At 42.2% G+C, this 16,427-nt stretch overlaps 1 protein-coding gene across 2 annotated transcripts in view; it reads right to left on the reverse strand.

Moving 5' to 3' along the window:
• The window catches only part of ampd1 (adenosine monophosphate deaminase 1), a 32,723-nt gene extending 16,744 nt beyond the window's left edge, over positions 1 to 15,979 (reverse strand). The window contains 6 exon segments of one of the 2 annotated variants that reach the window (NM_001141677.1): positions 1,265 to 1,487; positions 2,323 to 2,488; positions 7,970 to 8,135; positions 8,257 to 8,422; positions 11,306 to 11,311; positions 15,891 to 15,979. In NM_001141677.1, the coding sequence (NP_001135149.1) occupies positions 1,265 to 1,487; positions 2,323 to 2,488; positions 7,970 to 8,135; positions 8,257 to 8,422; positions 11,306 to 11,311; positions 15,891 to 15,912 (749 nt within the window). In that variant the 5' untranslated portion in view covers positions 15,913 to 15,979. 2 annotated transcript variants of the gene reach the window in all.
• Positions 15,980 to 16,427: the final 448 nt, after the last annotated feature.

Here is a 16,427-nt window from a genome sequence, read left to right on the forward strand (position 1 = left end):
TAGTTGAATCAGGTGTGTTAGAGCAGGGTTGGATCAAAATCCAGTACATTCTGTAAATACCAGTGGTGGAAAAAGTGCTCAATTCTCATACTTGAGTAAAAGTAAAGATAGCTTAATAGAAAATGACTCAAGTAAAAGTCACCCAGTAAAATACTACTTGAGTAAAAGTCTAAAAGTATTTGGTTTTAAATAAGTAAATGTAGTTGCTAAAATATACTTAAGTATTAAAAGTAAAAATCCTTATAATAGGCCAACCAGACGGCATAATTTTCTTGTATTTTTTATTTACAGATAGCCAGGCTCACACTCCAACACTCCGACATTTTTTAAAAACAAAGCATTTGTGTTTAGTGAGTCGGCCATTTCAGAGGCAGTAGGGATGACCAGGGATGTTCTCTTGATAAGTGTGCGAATTTGACCATTTTCAGTCCTGCTAAGCATTCAAAATGTAACGAGTACTTTTGAGTGTCAGGAAAAATGTATGGAGTAAAAAGTACGTAATTTTATTTAGGAATGTAGTGAAGTAAAAGTTGTAAAAAAATATGATAGTAAAGAAAAGTACAGTATTTTTACTTAAATACTTTACACCATTGGTAATTACATACTGCTGTGACTTGGCTGCGTTGGAGTTGATCTCCCGTCGTGAAGTAGCTACAGAATTGTTAACGGGATATGTGATGCTCAGTACCCATTACAGCTTGACTAATGGAAAGCCTTGCAAGGAATTTTTCAACTAACCTGTTCTTGGCAATACTTTCTTTTGTTCTTGATTCGGTAAAAAGTGTATCTTATAAATGTCAGTGTCTAGTTGGTTCTCTAAAACCAGAGAATATTCAGAAATATTAAATCCACGGTTTGCACCGAGTGGGAATTTCCCTTGCCATTTTAGCTGCCAGAGATCTTGCATTTCCCAACATCTTTGCAGGAACTAGTTGTTTCTATGAGATGCGGCCGCAGTCACGCGTAGAAGTAGATGAGAGCGCGTCACACAGTGTGACCAAAACAAAGATCTACACACATCCAAGAGGCCAATTACTCGATCCAAAACGTGGATTTAATATCTTTCTGAATATTCTGTTTTTTGGAGAACCACCTGCAACTGGACACAGACATTTATAAAATACACGTTTTACTGAATCAAGAACGAAGAAACTATGGCCAATAAAAATTCATTTCGAGGCTTTCCATTAGCCAAGCTGTAACGGGTATAGGGCATCACATATTCCGTTAACAATTCATTAGCTAGTCATGCAGTAAGACTCACGTTGGGCCCTGTGCAATCAGAGCGATGAGGAAGTTCATGTCGTCAATGAAGGTGATGTAGTCAGGGGCAGGCATGTTCTCTATGGGTTTGTGTTGGTCGGCCGCTGCCGCGTCTTTGTATGTATAAATGACACCGTCCTTCATACGGGCTACCCAGCTCAGGTTCTCAGGCAAGCACTTGGTGTTGAAGGGGTCTTCGCCCTTCTTGGGTGGCGATGTGAAGACTGGGAAACAAAATGTTAGCTGTTAGACACTTTCTTGGCAGTAATCGGTGGCGGATTTAGGTATAGGCGACATGGGGTGCCCGCACAAAAAAAAATTAAATGCTGACATTTGCGCATTCGGTTTTATATCGCTCATTTGCACATCACGTCAATGATATCATGTCACCGTGTGGGACTGTGGGTCAATTAACCTTGGTCGGAGTAGGCGGCCTGATTCTAGTTTGTGAACTCGGCAGGCTACTACCTGGGAAGGTCTCCCACTCAGAAGTACGAGATGGGGAGGGGGGAGGGGGTAGGTTGACCTCAGGTCTCCCCACTGGAAGCCCAAGGTAGGGGAAGCGAGGAAATCTATCAAATAGCGCACCTCTAACTTTGTACAGTACTAATGCAATTCGTAAAAAGTCACACTTCGAAATGTTACCAAATAAACCACAATTCATTCATAATATTGTGAATATACAGTTTCACTTTGTTGCATTTTTTTCTGGTTTGTGCTAAATCGTTAAGAATAATATAAAACCAGTCTGCACACCACCAAGGTGAATTGGTTTAGTCTTGACTCTTGGTTGACAGTGTTGGGGGATGGGTAATGTATTGATGCTCGAGTGCCAAATCAACACAGATTTGTTTCTATTTGTCTTTGTTGTTTCTTTTTGATATTAATGAGTCTTATTTTTGTATATATTTTTATATTTATATAGGGGGGGTTCGGCCAGGGAGCCATACAAGCTAGAACCACCACTGGCAGTAATAGTCTGACACGAAAAACTACTGCATGCGTATCCCAGACATGCCCTCTCTATTATGTTCAAACTTGTCAGCCTAGTCTGCATACCTGGTTGCACTGTGTGTTCAGGCTTAAAGGGCTCTCCCTCAATTTCCCTCAGGTACTGGGATGAGGTGAGGGGGAAGCGCTGGAAGGCCAGCCTCATGTACTTCTCTCTGATGGTTAGAGCACGGTACATGCCCTTACAGGACAGCTCAAAGTCGTCCATGGTCACCTAAGAGTAGAGAGGGGAATGATGTAATAAGGGCCCTGTTCCAATGCATCGCTCCACCCCTCCATTCCTTGAAGTAATCACTGATCTAACTAAAATGGATAATTGTCAGCAAGTTATCGGTCGTTCACAATGGACCAAATGATTATGTAATATTCATAAGTGGATTATGTAGTAGTGCTTAAATTGGGAAAGTGAGCAACAAGCAGTTTGATAAGCAAGCTCCACCTCCTAATGATTTCTCTCTGTAAATGTCAGAGTCACATTACTGAAATTTAAACCCAGACGACCTTTGCTGGGCTCTTATTTTCCAGTCTAGAGGGATCTATTTATGTGAGGAGATTTCCCTACAGGAGGTCAATGACCCAGAGACACATACTAGCCATAACGGTCAAGTTCACACCCAGGGCCATGGGCAGCCATGCTACTCCTCCAACATCCAGCTCAGTTCAACCCGTCAATAAGGACACTGCTCCACAACATGTAAACAGGGTCAACGAGACTTAATTCTTCTGCTATTTGAGGAGAGAGGGAGGTGGAGACATACAGTACCAGTCAAAAGTTTGGACACACCTACTCATTCCAGGGGTTTTCTTTATTTTTACTATTTTCTACATTGTAGAATAATAATGAAGGCATCAAAGCTCAGGGATGGAACAGCTGTTGAGCATCTGAGCTTATGGTTGTTTGTGGGGGAAAGGGGTTGACTGTGTGTGTCCCACATCTGTTGCTAGGGGGTAATGATGTTAGGGACAATATAGGATGAATCCCCATAATTGTTTGCAAAAATAATAATTGCTTGCTAAATATGCATAGCTTTGCAATGGCAATCCTAGTTATAGGTAACAATCCTTTGCATGAACTGCCTACATTATTACGCATATTATTTTGTTAATTATGGAAATTTAAATATGTTAGATATATTTTTTAATAGCTATATATAATGCAAATCGAAGTGAGGACGATGGAAAAGCTTTTGGCAGTTGATCTGCTTCTGTTCTGTGGGTGGCACTGTGTGCTCTTTTCGAAGGATGGGTCCAGGTCTCTCGGGGCCCTGGGATACGGGGGGATGGGCGTGGTCTGCCGGTCACTGGGATGACAACCCAAATTGGGATGGGGAGGGGTTTTAGCGGGTGGAATAGTTGGGAACAATTGGAGGTTTACTTAGTAGAATGCAAATATCATGGAAAAGCTATATGGACACTCAATCACTATGGTATTTTTAATGGTGAGTTTACAAACATAAAGTAACAGTCAAAAGTTTGGACACACCTACTCATTCCAGGGTTTTTTATTTTTACTATTTTCTACATTGTAGAATAATAGTGAAAAAAATCTAAACTCTGAAATCACACATATGGAATCATGTAGTAAGCAAAAAAAAAGTTAATAAATTCTAAATATATATTTATATTTGAGATTCTTGATGACAGCTCTGCACACTCTTAGCATTCTCTCAACCAGCTTCATGAGGTAGTCACCTTGAATGCATTTCAGTTAACAGTTGTGTCTTCTTAAAAGTTCATTTGTGGAAGTCTTTCCTTCTTAACGCGTTTGAGCCAATCAGTTGTGTTGTGATAAGGTAGGGATGGTAAACAGAAGATAGCCCTATTTGGTAAAAGACCAAGTCCATATTATGACAAGGGCAGCTCAAATAATCAAAGCGAAACAACAGTCCATCATTACTTTAAGACATGAAGGTCAGTCAATTCTGAACATTTCAAGAACTTTTAAAGTTTCTTCAAGTGCAGTTGCAAAAACCATTAACCGCTATGATCAAGCTGGCTCTCATGAGGCCCGCCACAGGAAAGGAAGACCCAAAATTACCTCTGCTGCAGAGGATAAGTTCATTAGAGTTAACTGCACCTCAGATTGCATCCCAAATAAATGCTTCACAGAGTTTAAGTAACAAACACATCTCAACATCAACTGTTCAGAGGAGACTGCGTGAATCAGGCCTTCATGGTCGAATTGCTGCAAAGAAACCACAACTAAAGGACATCAATAAGACTAAGAGACTTGCTTGGGCAAAGAAACTCAAGCAATGGACATTATACCGGTGGAAATCTGTCTTTTAGTCTGATGAGTCCAAATTTGAAATTTTTGGTTCCAACCGCCAGGTGAGATGCAGATTAGGTGAACGGATGATCTCCGCATGTGTGGTTCCCACTATGAAGTACGGAGGAGGAGTTGTGATGGTGTGGAGGTGCTTTGCTTGTGACACTGCTGTGATTTATTTAGAATTCAAAGCACACTTAACCAGCATGGCTACCACAGCATTCTGCAGCGATACGCCATCCCATCTGGTTCACGCTTAGTGGGACTATCATTTGTTTTTCAACAGGACAATGACCCAACACACTTCCAGGCTTTGTAAGGACTATTTGACCAAGAAGGAGAGTGATGGAGTGCTGCATCAGATGACATGGCCTCCACAATCACCCAACCTCAACCCAATTGAGATGGTTTGGGATGATTTGGACCGCAGAGTGAAGGAAAAGCAGCCAACAAGTGATCAGCATATGTGGGAACACCTTCAAGACTGTTGGGAAAGCATTCCTCATGAAGCTGGGTGAGAGAATGCCAAGAGTGTGCAAAGTTGTCATCAAGGCAAAGGGTGGCTACTTTGAAGAATCTAAAGTATATTTTGATTTGTTTAAAAAAAAAAAAGGTTACTACATGATTCCATATGTGTTATTTCATAGTTTTTACTATTATTCTACAATGTAGAAAATACTACAAATAAAGAAAAAATCCTTGAATGAGTAGTTGTGTCCAAACTTTTGACCTGTACTGTACATAATATGTTACTATGTACATAATATAGAGCTGGAGGGATTTTCAATGCACCGGCAGAGCAGAGAAGCTATGTCTGGTAAGACGAGGGGTGGTGGTGTGTGTCTTTTGTCAATAACAGCTAGTGCGCGATGTCTAATATTAAAGTAATCTCGAGGTATTGCTTGCCTGAGGTAGAGTACCTTATGATAAGCTGTAGACCACACTATCTGCCAAGAGAGTTCTCATCTATATTATTCGTAGCTGTCTATTTACCACCACAGACCGATGCTGGCACTAAGAGCACACTCAACCAACTCTATAAGGCCATTAGCAAACAAGAAAATGCTCACCCAGAAGCGCCGCTGCTAGTGCCTGGGGACTTTAATACAGGCAAACTTAAATCAGCTTTACCAAATTTTTACCAGCATGTCACATGTGCAAACAGAGGGGGAAAAAACTCTAGACCACCTTTACTCCACACACAGGGATGCATAGAAAACTCTCCCCCGCCCTCCATTTGGCAAATCCGACCATAATGCTATCTTCCTGATTACAAGCAAAAACTAAAGCAGGAAGTACCAGTGACTCGCTCAATACTGAAGTGGTCAGATGGCGCGGATGCTAAGCTACAGGACTGTTTTGCTAGCACAGACTGGAATATGTTTCGGGATTCATCCAACAGCAGTGAGGAGTATACCACCTCAGTTATCGGCTTCATCAATAAGTGCATCGACGACGTCGTCCCCACAGTGACCACAGTACATACCCCAACCAGAAGCCATGGATTACAGGCAACATCAGCATCAAGCTAAAGGCTAGAGCTGCCACTTTCAAGGAGCAGGACACTAATCCGGACGCCTATAAGAAATCCCGCTATGCCCTCAGACGAACCATCAAACAAGCAAAGCGTCAAAACAGGATTAAGATTGAATCCTACTACACCAGCTCTGACGCACGTTGGATGTGGCAGGGCTTGAAAACTATTAAGGACTACAAAGGGAAACCCAGACGTGAGCTTCACAGTGACGCGAGCCTACCAGATGAGCTAAATGCCTTTCATGCTCGCTTCGAGGCAAGCAATACTGAAGCATGCACGAGAGCACCAGCTGTTCTGGATGACTGTGTGATAACGCTCTTGGTAAGACCTTTAAACAGGTCAACATTCACAAAGCCGCGGGGCCTGATGCATTACCAGGACGTGTACTCAAAGCATGCGCGGACCAACTGGCAAGTGTCTTCACTGACATTTTCAACCTCTCCCTGACTGAGTCAGTAATACCTACATGTTTCAAGCAGACCACCATAGTCCCTGTGCCCAAGGAAGCGAAGGTAACCTGCCTAAATGATTACCGCCCACTCACGTCGGTAGCCATGAAGTGCTTTGAAAGGCTGGTCATGGCTCACATCAACAGCATCCTCCCGGATAGCCTAGACCCACTCCAATTTGCATACCGCCCCAACAGATCCACAGATGACACAATCTCAATCGCACTCCACACTGCCCTTTCCCACCTGGACGAAAGGAACACCTATGTGAGAATGCTGTTAATTGACTACAGCTCAGCTCAACACCATAGTGCCCACAAAGATCATCGCTAAGGACCCTGGGACTAAACACCTCCCTCTACAACTGGATCCTGGATTTCCTGACAGGCCGCCCCCAGGTGGTAAGAGTAGGCAACAACACGTCTGCCACGCTGATCCTCAATACAGGGTCCCCTCAGGTGTGCATACTTAGTCCCCTCCTGTACTCCCTTTTCACCCACGACTGCATGGCCAAACACGACTCCAACACCACCATTAAGTTTGCTGACGACACAATAGTGGTAGGCCTCACTGACAACGATGAGACAGCCTATAGGGAGGAGGTCAGAGAACTGGCAATGTGGTACCAGGACAACAACCTCTCCCTCAATGTGAGCAAGACAAAGGAGCTGATCGTGGACTACAGGAAAAGGCGGGCCAAACAGGCCCCCATTAACATCAACGGGGCTGTAGTGGAGCGGGTCGAGAGTTTAAAGTTCCTTGGTGTCCACATCATCAACGATCTGTCATGGTCCAAACACACCAAGACAGGGCCCGACAATACATTTTCCCCCTCAGGAGACTGAAAAGATTTGGCATGGGTCCACAGATCCTCAAAAAGTTCTACAGCTGCCCCATCGGTTGCATCACCACCAAGTCTAGGACCAAAAGGCTCCTTAACAGCTTCTACCCCCAAGCCATAAGACAATAAATCAAATGGCCACCGGACTATTACATTGACCCCCCCCCCCCCCCCCCCCCCCCAATTATTTTGTATACTGCTGCTACTTGCTGTTTATTATCTATGCATAGTCACTTCACCCCTACCTACATGTACAAATTACCTCTAACCGGTAACCCATGTATATAGCCTCGTTATTGTTATGTTATTGTGTTAATTTTTATTATTTTTTCCTTAGATTATTTGGTAAATATTTTCTTAACTCTTCTTGAACTGCACTGTTGGTTAAGGGCTTGTAAGTAAGCATTTCACAGTAAGGTCTACACTTGTTGTAGTCGGCACATGTGACAAATAAAGTTTGATTTGATTCATGAGCAGGGTCCATCATGTTCGACCCCGCTGACATCTTGAACCAGGTCTCTCTTCCAAAGGAGATTTGATCTCCATAAGACTAACCTGGATAAAAGGGAAATGTAGGCTACATAGCTAAGATATAATACCCCAGAGGCATAGTCTCCAATGATGGCCACTCTCTGGAAGTCAGGCACTTCTAGGTAGGTTGGTATGTCCAACAACACATTCGCCACAGGGGCCAGCACCTTCCTGGCCTGGTCACTTATTGACGACGGTAAAGTGATGGTGCGACACTTCTCCTGTCTCTTCTTACTACAGAGGGGGAGGGGGAGGAGGGACAGGCAAACAGTGGATTTAGTGGTAAGGCAAAGGCTGATACCATTGTTGGACAGTTCACATGAAGAAGAAAAAATATTTAGGAACTACTACCCACCGTTTGTCAGTATCTTCATCGGTGTGCAGATGGTGGGCCATTTCCTGTTGGAGGATGGGACAGTCATCTTGCACTTCAAACATGGAGATCTCATCACGGACGCCCTCACCTTTGGTCTCCGATGCAAAGACTTTCTCCGCAAAGGCAAGCATATGCTCATCGGTCTCTGGCAGAAACACATAGGTGTTACCCACCCTGTTTTTTCAAAGGTAGTTACTAAGTTGAAATGTGCACTTTTATTACGTCATTTTCTACATTACGTTTTGTTTCCCAGAAGCTATTCAAGTACATTACTCAGGAAATTATGCAATGAAATGGACAACATGGAGTGTTGACCCGAAACAAGCACTGAACATGGAACAAGCTATCAGCAGCATAGATACAACAGGTGTGATAAAGCAAGCTACAGTAGGATGGTCAAATTCATCATGATTGAAATTATTGTTTGAAATTATTTTGTAAAAAACAAGGTACTATCACAAAGGGAAGCATTAGACATACCTTACTGCAACAGTTGAAAACAGACTCTCCAGTAGCGCATGCTTTGTGTGTATAAGACCAAGCAGAACTTGGTCCAACGTCAACTCACAGCTCTCAGCACTAGCCTGGGCTGTGAACACAAGGTTCCATGCACACAGAGCTACAGTAATCCAGCACAAAGATTGGGTCCAGACAACTCACATAAACACTCAACAACGTGCTATGCACTTACATCAAATATCTACAGTACAAACAAGACAGCCTTCTCGGGCCAAAATAGACAAAGAGGCTGTGATACTGCAGCAAATCTTGGCCTATCTTGTTCCTGGAGTCATAGTGTCTGTGGACTCAACAAGGCCCAGAAAGCTCAAGCGCCATCGGATTGATCAATTCATTGATTCATTTTTTTTTTGTCTAGCATCCACCACAAACTTTATTCTATGACAAATAAGTGAATGAATTAATGTTGACAGTCACAAATTTCTACGGTGGGACATACAGTGCATATAATTTACACACTTGGATAATTATTGTTTTAAAGTAGTATTAAAATGAATTTTGTAATTTTTTGTTGATCGACACAAAATGCTCTAATGTAAAAGTGGAAGAAAAATGTAACACAAATAATTAATTAATGAACAATTAAACACTAATATATCTTGATTAGATAAGTATTCACCCCCATGAGTCAATACATGTTAGAAACACCTTTGGCAGACAATGACAGCTGCAAGTATTTTGGTGTAGGTCTCACATAAGTCTCACTTTCCACACCTGGATTGTACAATATTTTCCCATTACTATTATCAAAATTCTTCAAGCACTGTCAAGTTGTTTGTTGATGATTGCTAGACAGCCATTTTCAGGTTTTGCCATAGATTTTCAAGTACATTTAAGTCAAAACTGTTACTAGGCCACTTAGGAACATTTAATATCATCTTGGTAAGCAACTGTAGTGTAGATTTGGCCTTGTGTTGTAGGTTCTTATCCTGCTGAAAGGTGAATGAATGTCTCTCAGTGTCTGGTGGAAAGCAGACTGAATCAGGTTTTCTAGGATTTTACATGTGGTTAGCTCCATTCTGTTTCTATTTGTCCTTGCCGATAACAAGCATACTCATAACATGATGCAGCCACCACCATGCTTGAAAATATGTAAAGTAGTACTCAGTGATGTGTTGTGTTGGATTTTCCCAAAACATAACACTTTGTATTCAGGACAAAAAGTTAATTCCTTTGGCACATTTTTTGCAGTATTACTTTAGTCCTATGTTGCAAACATGATGCAAGTTTTAGAATATTTTTTATTCTGTGCAGGCTTCCTTCCTTCACTCTGTTTAGGTTAGTATTGTGGAGTAACTGCAATGTTATTGATCCATCCTCAGTTTTCTCCCATCACAGCCATAAAACTGTTACTGTTTTAAAATCACTATTGGCCAAATTGTGAAATCCCTGAGCGGTTTCCTTCTTCTGCTAGCAACTCAGTTGGGCAGGACGCCTGTATCTTTATAGTGACTGGTTGTATTGATTCACCATTTTATTATTTTACCCTTTTTTCTCCCCAATTTCGTGGTATCCAATTGGTAGTTACAGTCTTGTCTTATCGCAGCAACTCCCGTACGGACTCCGGAGAGGCAAAGGTCGAGAGCCGTGCGTCCTCCGAAACACAACCCAACCAAGCCGCACTGCTTCTTGACACAATGCCCATTTAACCCGGAAGCTAGCCACACCAATGTGTCGGAGGAAACACCGTACACCTGGTGACCGTGTCAGCGTGCACTGGGCCTGCCCGACACATGAGTCGCTAGTGCGCGGTGGGACAAGGACATCCCTCCCGGCCAAACCCTCCCCTAACCCAGACGACGATGGGCCAATTGCGCGTCGCCCCATGGGTCTCCAGGTCACGGCCGGCTGCGACAGAACCTGGACTCAAACCCAGAATCTCTAGTGGCATAGCTAGCATTGCGATGCTGTGCCTTAGACCACTGTGTCACTCTGGAGGCCATCTAAAGCCTAATTAATAACTTTACCATGCTCAAATGTATATTCAGTGTCTGCTTTTTTTTTTAACCATCTACCAATTGGCGCCTTTCTTTGTGAGGCATTGGAACTGCCCCCTTGGTCATTGTGGTTGAATCTGTGCTTGAAATACGCTACTCGAATGAGAGACCTTACAGATAATTGTATGTGAGGGGTACAGAGATGGGGTAGTCATTCAAAAATCAGGTTAACCCTAATATTGCATATAGAGTGAGTCCATGCAACTTATTCCATGATTTGTTAAGCAAATTTGGACTAGTGAACTTATTTAGGCTTGCCATAACAAAAGGGGTGAATACTTAACAAATGGTTTTCTATTTTTGTATTATTAATTTGGAAATATTTATAGAATTTTCTTATTAATTTGACATTGAGGTATTTTGTGTAGATCACAATTATATCCATTTCAATCCCACTTTGTAAAACAAAACACATTTTGAAAAAACCCAAGGGTGTAAATACTTACGATATGCACTGTACATGCAGGGTCAGGTTTCTCTACGTTTGATATCTTCTCACCCTTTATACTTACTTTGACCTGATAGTGCATTCCACAGCAGGAGAGCAGAGGATGAACCAAAGAAACAAAGACAAGTCATGTTAGGAATTCAATTAATGAGTTAGATGATGTTACCAAAGTATTACACATTAAAATGAATGAGCCACCCCTCCCTGGTCTGTTTGATTTGATCAAATAATAGAAACCCCTCTTCACATTTAGAGATGCAACCGTCCTGATTCAGCACGAGATGACTTAAACATAATGATAGTCAATTGAGTTAGTTATGAAGGCGTTGATAAAATACTAACAATGAATCGCACCATGACTGAAAGACACACCAAAATCAACTAGAGCATCGATGGATGTGTATTGAGGTTAAACATTCATCTATGCAAATGTCACCGATGTGAAATAGCTAACTCGTTAGCGGTGGTGCGCGCTAATAGCGTTTCAATCGGTGACGTCATTCGCTCTGCGACGTTAAGTAGTTGTTCTCCTTGTACTGCAAGGGCCGTGGCTTTTGTGGCGCGATGGGTACGATACTTCGTGAGTGACTGATGTTGATGTGTGCAGAGGGTCCCTACTTCGAGCCCAGGTTGGGGCGAGGAAAGAGACGGAAGCTGTTACACAAACAGCCATGAAATTAATTTTCTTCAACTGTCATGCACTCTCACGTAGCCCTACGGTGACCCAATGAGACATGCCACCTTTGATTAATTTATTCCTTTAGCAGTGGCGGATGTAGGTATAGCCGACATGGGCAGCCGCCCAGGACGGCATCTTCCCGGGGGCAGCACGTGGCGCCCGCACAAAAACATTCGGATTGTTGACATTTGCACGATCGGCTTTCGATCGCTCATTTGCATGGCACGTCAACGATATTATGTCAACCTTGTCGGAGTAGGAGCCCTGATTCTAGTTTGTGAGCTAGGCAGGCTACTGCCTGGGAAGGTCTCCCACTCAGAAGTACGAGATGGGGAGGGATGCGTGGGTAGGTTGACCTCAGGTCTCCCCACTGGAAGCCCAAGGTAGGGGGAGCGGGTGAATCTATCAAATAGTGCACCTCTTTGTACAGTACTAAGGCAATTAGTAAAATCAGTTACAGAATGCAATGCTACCAAATAAACAACAATTCATTCATCATATTGTGAATATATAGTTTCACAGACATAGTTGATTTTTTTTCTGGTTTTGCGAAATCGTTAAGAATAATATAAAACCATACTCTGGCATTTTTATGGCGGTTTTGGAGCAGTGGCTTCTTCCTTGCTGAGTGGCCTTTCAGGTTATGTCGATATAGGACTCGTTTTACTGTGGATATAGATACTTTTGTACATGTTTCCTCCAGCATCTTCACAAGGTCATTTGCTGTTGTTCTGGGATTGATTTGCACTTTTCGCATCAAAGTACATTAATCTCTAGGAGAAAGAACGCGTCTCCTTCCTGAGCTCTATGATGGCTACGTGGTTCCATGGTGTTTATACTTGCGTACTATTGTTTGTACAGATGAACATGGTACCTTCAGGCGTTTGGAAATTGCTGCCAAGGATGAACCAGACTTGTGGAGGTCTACAATTGTTTTCTGAGGTGTTGGCTGATTTCTTTTATCAAGGTATGCCTTGATATACATCCACAGATACACCTCCAATTGACTCAAATTATGTCAATTAGCCTATTAGAAGGTTCTAAAGCCATGACATAATTTTCTGGAATTTTCCAAGCTGTTTAAAGACAGTCAACTTAGTGTATGTAAACTTCTGACCCACTGGAATTGTGATACAGTGAAATAATGTCTTTAAACAATTGTAGGAAAAATTACTTGTGTCATGCACAAAGTAGATGTCCTAACTGACTTGCCAAAACTATAGTTTGTTAACAAGAATTTGTGGAGTGGTTTAAAAACGTGTTAATGACTCCAAGATAAGTGTATGTTAACTTCCGATTTCAACTGTATATATTACACAAAAACCTTATTTAACATACCTACCTTTTTTTCAATCCACAACAATTTAACATGTACATTTTGTAACCATGTTGACTATGCAGGGCCTTTGTACTTAATATGACTCAACTTAAACACAACCGACTGTGAGTTTACATCCATTGTAGGCAGTCTCGGAATGTTCCTGTGTTTACGTTAGGCCCTGGGCATGCTCCAACCTCATATCTAACCACTGCACCCACTGTCACCCTTATCCAGTCAGCCAGCCAATGCCTCCTGGAGAGCAGCTGTCTGAACGATAGCACTTCTATTTTCTACCCCTTCAAAAAAAATCAGTTAGTGATATCCCTCCCCCCAGACAGCAGGGCCCTCTTATGATTGAATTACACTCAGGAACTCATTACAATAGTCATACAGGGAGCTGATAGAGATGATACAGTACTATTCATTACCAGTATTACAAGAAAAACATGGGCCAGCTGTTTGCTAACAGCCTTAGTAGAAAAATATAACAAAACAGAAATAAACCACTAGACCTGGTGACACAGGTCTAGTGTTCATTTACACAACACCATTCAGAAACTGATATAGCATTTAACTATTGCACAAAAATGCATGATGTTCACTGGTATCAATGTGCTATATTACAAGTTATAAACTGGGTGGTTCAAGCACTGAATGCTGATTGGCTGACAGCCGTGGTATACCGTATACCACGGGTATGACAAAACATGTATTTTTACTGAACCTAATTAATTACACCACAAATGCATGGTGCCTAAGAACAGGCCTTAGCCGTGGTATATTGGCCATATACCACACCCCCTCGGGCCTTAGTGCTAAAATATCTATCAGTGTTTACAAATCATTGCAAAATGTATTCAGGAAAAGCTACTACAATTGACTCATTTGTGGTGTAATTAGGGCAGTAAAAATAAATGTTGCAAAATGTATTCAGCAAAAAGCTACTACAGTACACTCATTTGTGATGTCATTGTTATCTGGGAAATAGTTATAATTACGTTGGTAACCAGTTTATAATAGCAATAAGGCACCTCAGGGTTTGTGGTATATAGCCAATATATCACGGCTAAGAGTTGTGCCTAAGAACAGCCCTTAGCCATGGTATATTGGCTATATACCACACCCCCTCGTGCCTTATTGCTTAAATGGCCAACACAAAATGTTTGGCTGAAATACAACATGTCCTGGGTTCTTCCATAACGACACTTGACCAAGCAGAATTTGCTGACAAGTTACAGCCATCAATCTCTAACTTTCTCAATTTCACTGCTCTGACGCAACCACTCAGCATATGCCTCATTCAATTTCTCCTCTACTCTCAATCTAAAAGGCAACACCAGTACAGGACATCATGTAACATTGTGTATTATAGTACATTCACACAGGTTTAATGCAACATAACAGGTATTGGACAGAAATACTGGAACTGGAAAGACTCTCCAATACGCCGTCAGAGAGTTTTGGGGCTCCCGAGTGGCGCAGCGGTCTAAGGCACTGCATCTCAGCGCTGGAGGCGTCACTACAGACCCTGGTTCGATTCCAGGCTGTATCACATCTTGCCATGATTGGGAGTCCCATAGGGCGGCGCACAATTGGCCCAGCGTCGTCCAGGTTTGGCAGTCATTGTAAATAAGAATGTTCTTAACTGACTTGCCTAGTTAAATAAAACATTTAAAGAACGTGATAATGTGGTTCATATTATACCTTAACTTCATAATGGAACTGTATGCATCTTGCCAGCAAGGTGTTCGCAGGGCCGGATTACCAAATGGGTATGGCCCCCTGGGGATCCAACCCCGTTGGCATATGATAGCAAAATATGTAGAATTTCAGTAAATTAGCATAACTTTGACATTTTCTCTCAGCCTCATGGCAAAATGTGACCAAAAGCATGAGATGAGCTTTAAAACAGAAAATCCTGCCCCATAGTAACAACAAAAAAGTGTGTAGAATAGCATTACATAGCTGCACATTATTCTCTCTGCACCATGACAAAATGTGTTGAAATTTAGGAAGTTATCCCCGGGTCCCCAAATGCGGTAGTCCGGCCCTGGGTGATTAGACACTAAAGCTGCCAAGCTAGTTCTCTGCCCATCACTAAATGTCAGTGACATTGGCTAGCAGACAGACAAACAAATGCGTCAATGGGTATGTACCACCAGAACAGTTGGTCTGGTCTGTGCCCATGCCACAAAACCTGGTGTGACTGCATCAGTAAATAAAAATACCAAAACTCTGATATTAAGGCAAATTGACATTAGGAACTCATTAGAAACTGTTATCCTGTATAAATCCTTAAAATTAACATCTATGAACAGATTTCCTTAAATGTTAAAAAAGAAAACGAGTGGATAAATCAGCAGAAGTTAGTGACTGACTCTTGCAAATGTGAGAAAGTCACCAACATATAATTTGAGTCTGACATTCACAATTAAATGTGTGTTCCGTTAAACAAGCTGTGAAATAAATATAAACCCTGAAAGATTAAGACTGGATAGAGAAATCATTGTAAAAAACTGCAATCTGAAAAACTGTTTATTGGCTATGGTGCTGCATGACAGAGCCACCAACAGTCTCAGGCCTGGGCATGCCTTGAGTGGGGCAGCAGTCTGTCAATACAATGTCAGTGGCACCCACCAGACGACTCACCTGGGATATTGACTTTAGGCATGGTGATGGCTGTTCGCTTCCACAAACGTGCTCCCTGAGGACTAGCAAAGCTGGTCAGCTACTGGACCGGTGTAGCAGGGAAGTGTAGAGTCATCTGCCTCTCCAGTGCAATATAAAGCTGTGTCTGTGCCGTGTAACCAGAGCCCGCAGTGCCCACACAGGATACGCATAAGAGGATCCTGCGTGCCCACTCTATTTTAAGTTTTAATATCTGTCCAGGTCTCCCTGACAAGTACACACAGAGGGACAGAGGGAGACGGTCTGGTGTTATACAAGTCTGATAGCTGGTCGGGTTCAAGAGTACACACTTATTTTTCTGTTTCCATAAGGGTGGTCGTGGTCAGAGTGGGAAAACAACTGGAAAATCATTATCTGGAAAACTAGTCGGCACTGAACAGTCTAGACAATCACGTATACACTTAAATGTTTTTAATTATACATTATAAACTGGATGGCTCGAGCCCTGAATGCTGATTGGCCGTATACCACAGGAATGACAAAACACAAATTATGCCA

The sequence above is a fragment of the Salmo salar genome, chromosome 15 (assembly GCF_965601325.2).
Source record: "Salmo salar chromosome 15, fSalSal1, whole genome shotgun sequence".
NCBI classification, from domain to species: Eukaryota; Metazoa; Chordata; class Actinopteri; order Salmoniformes; family Salmonidae; genus Salmo; species Salmo salar.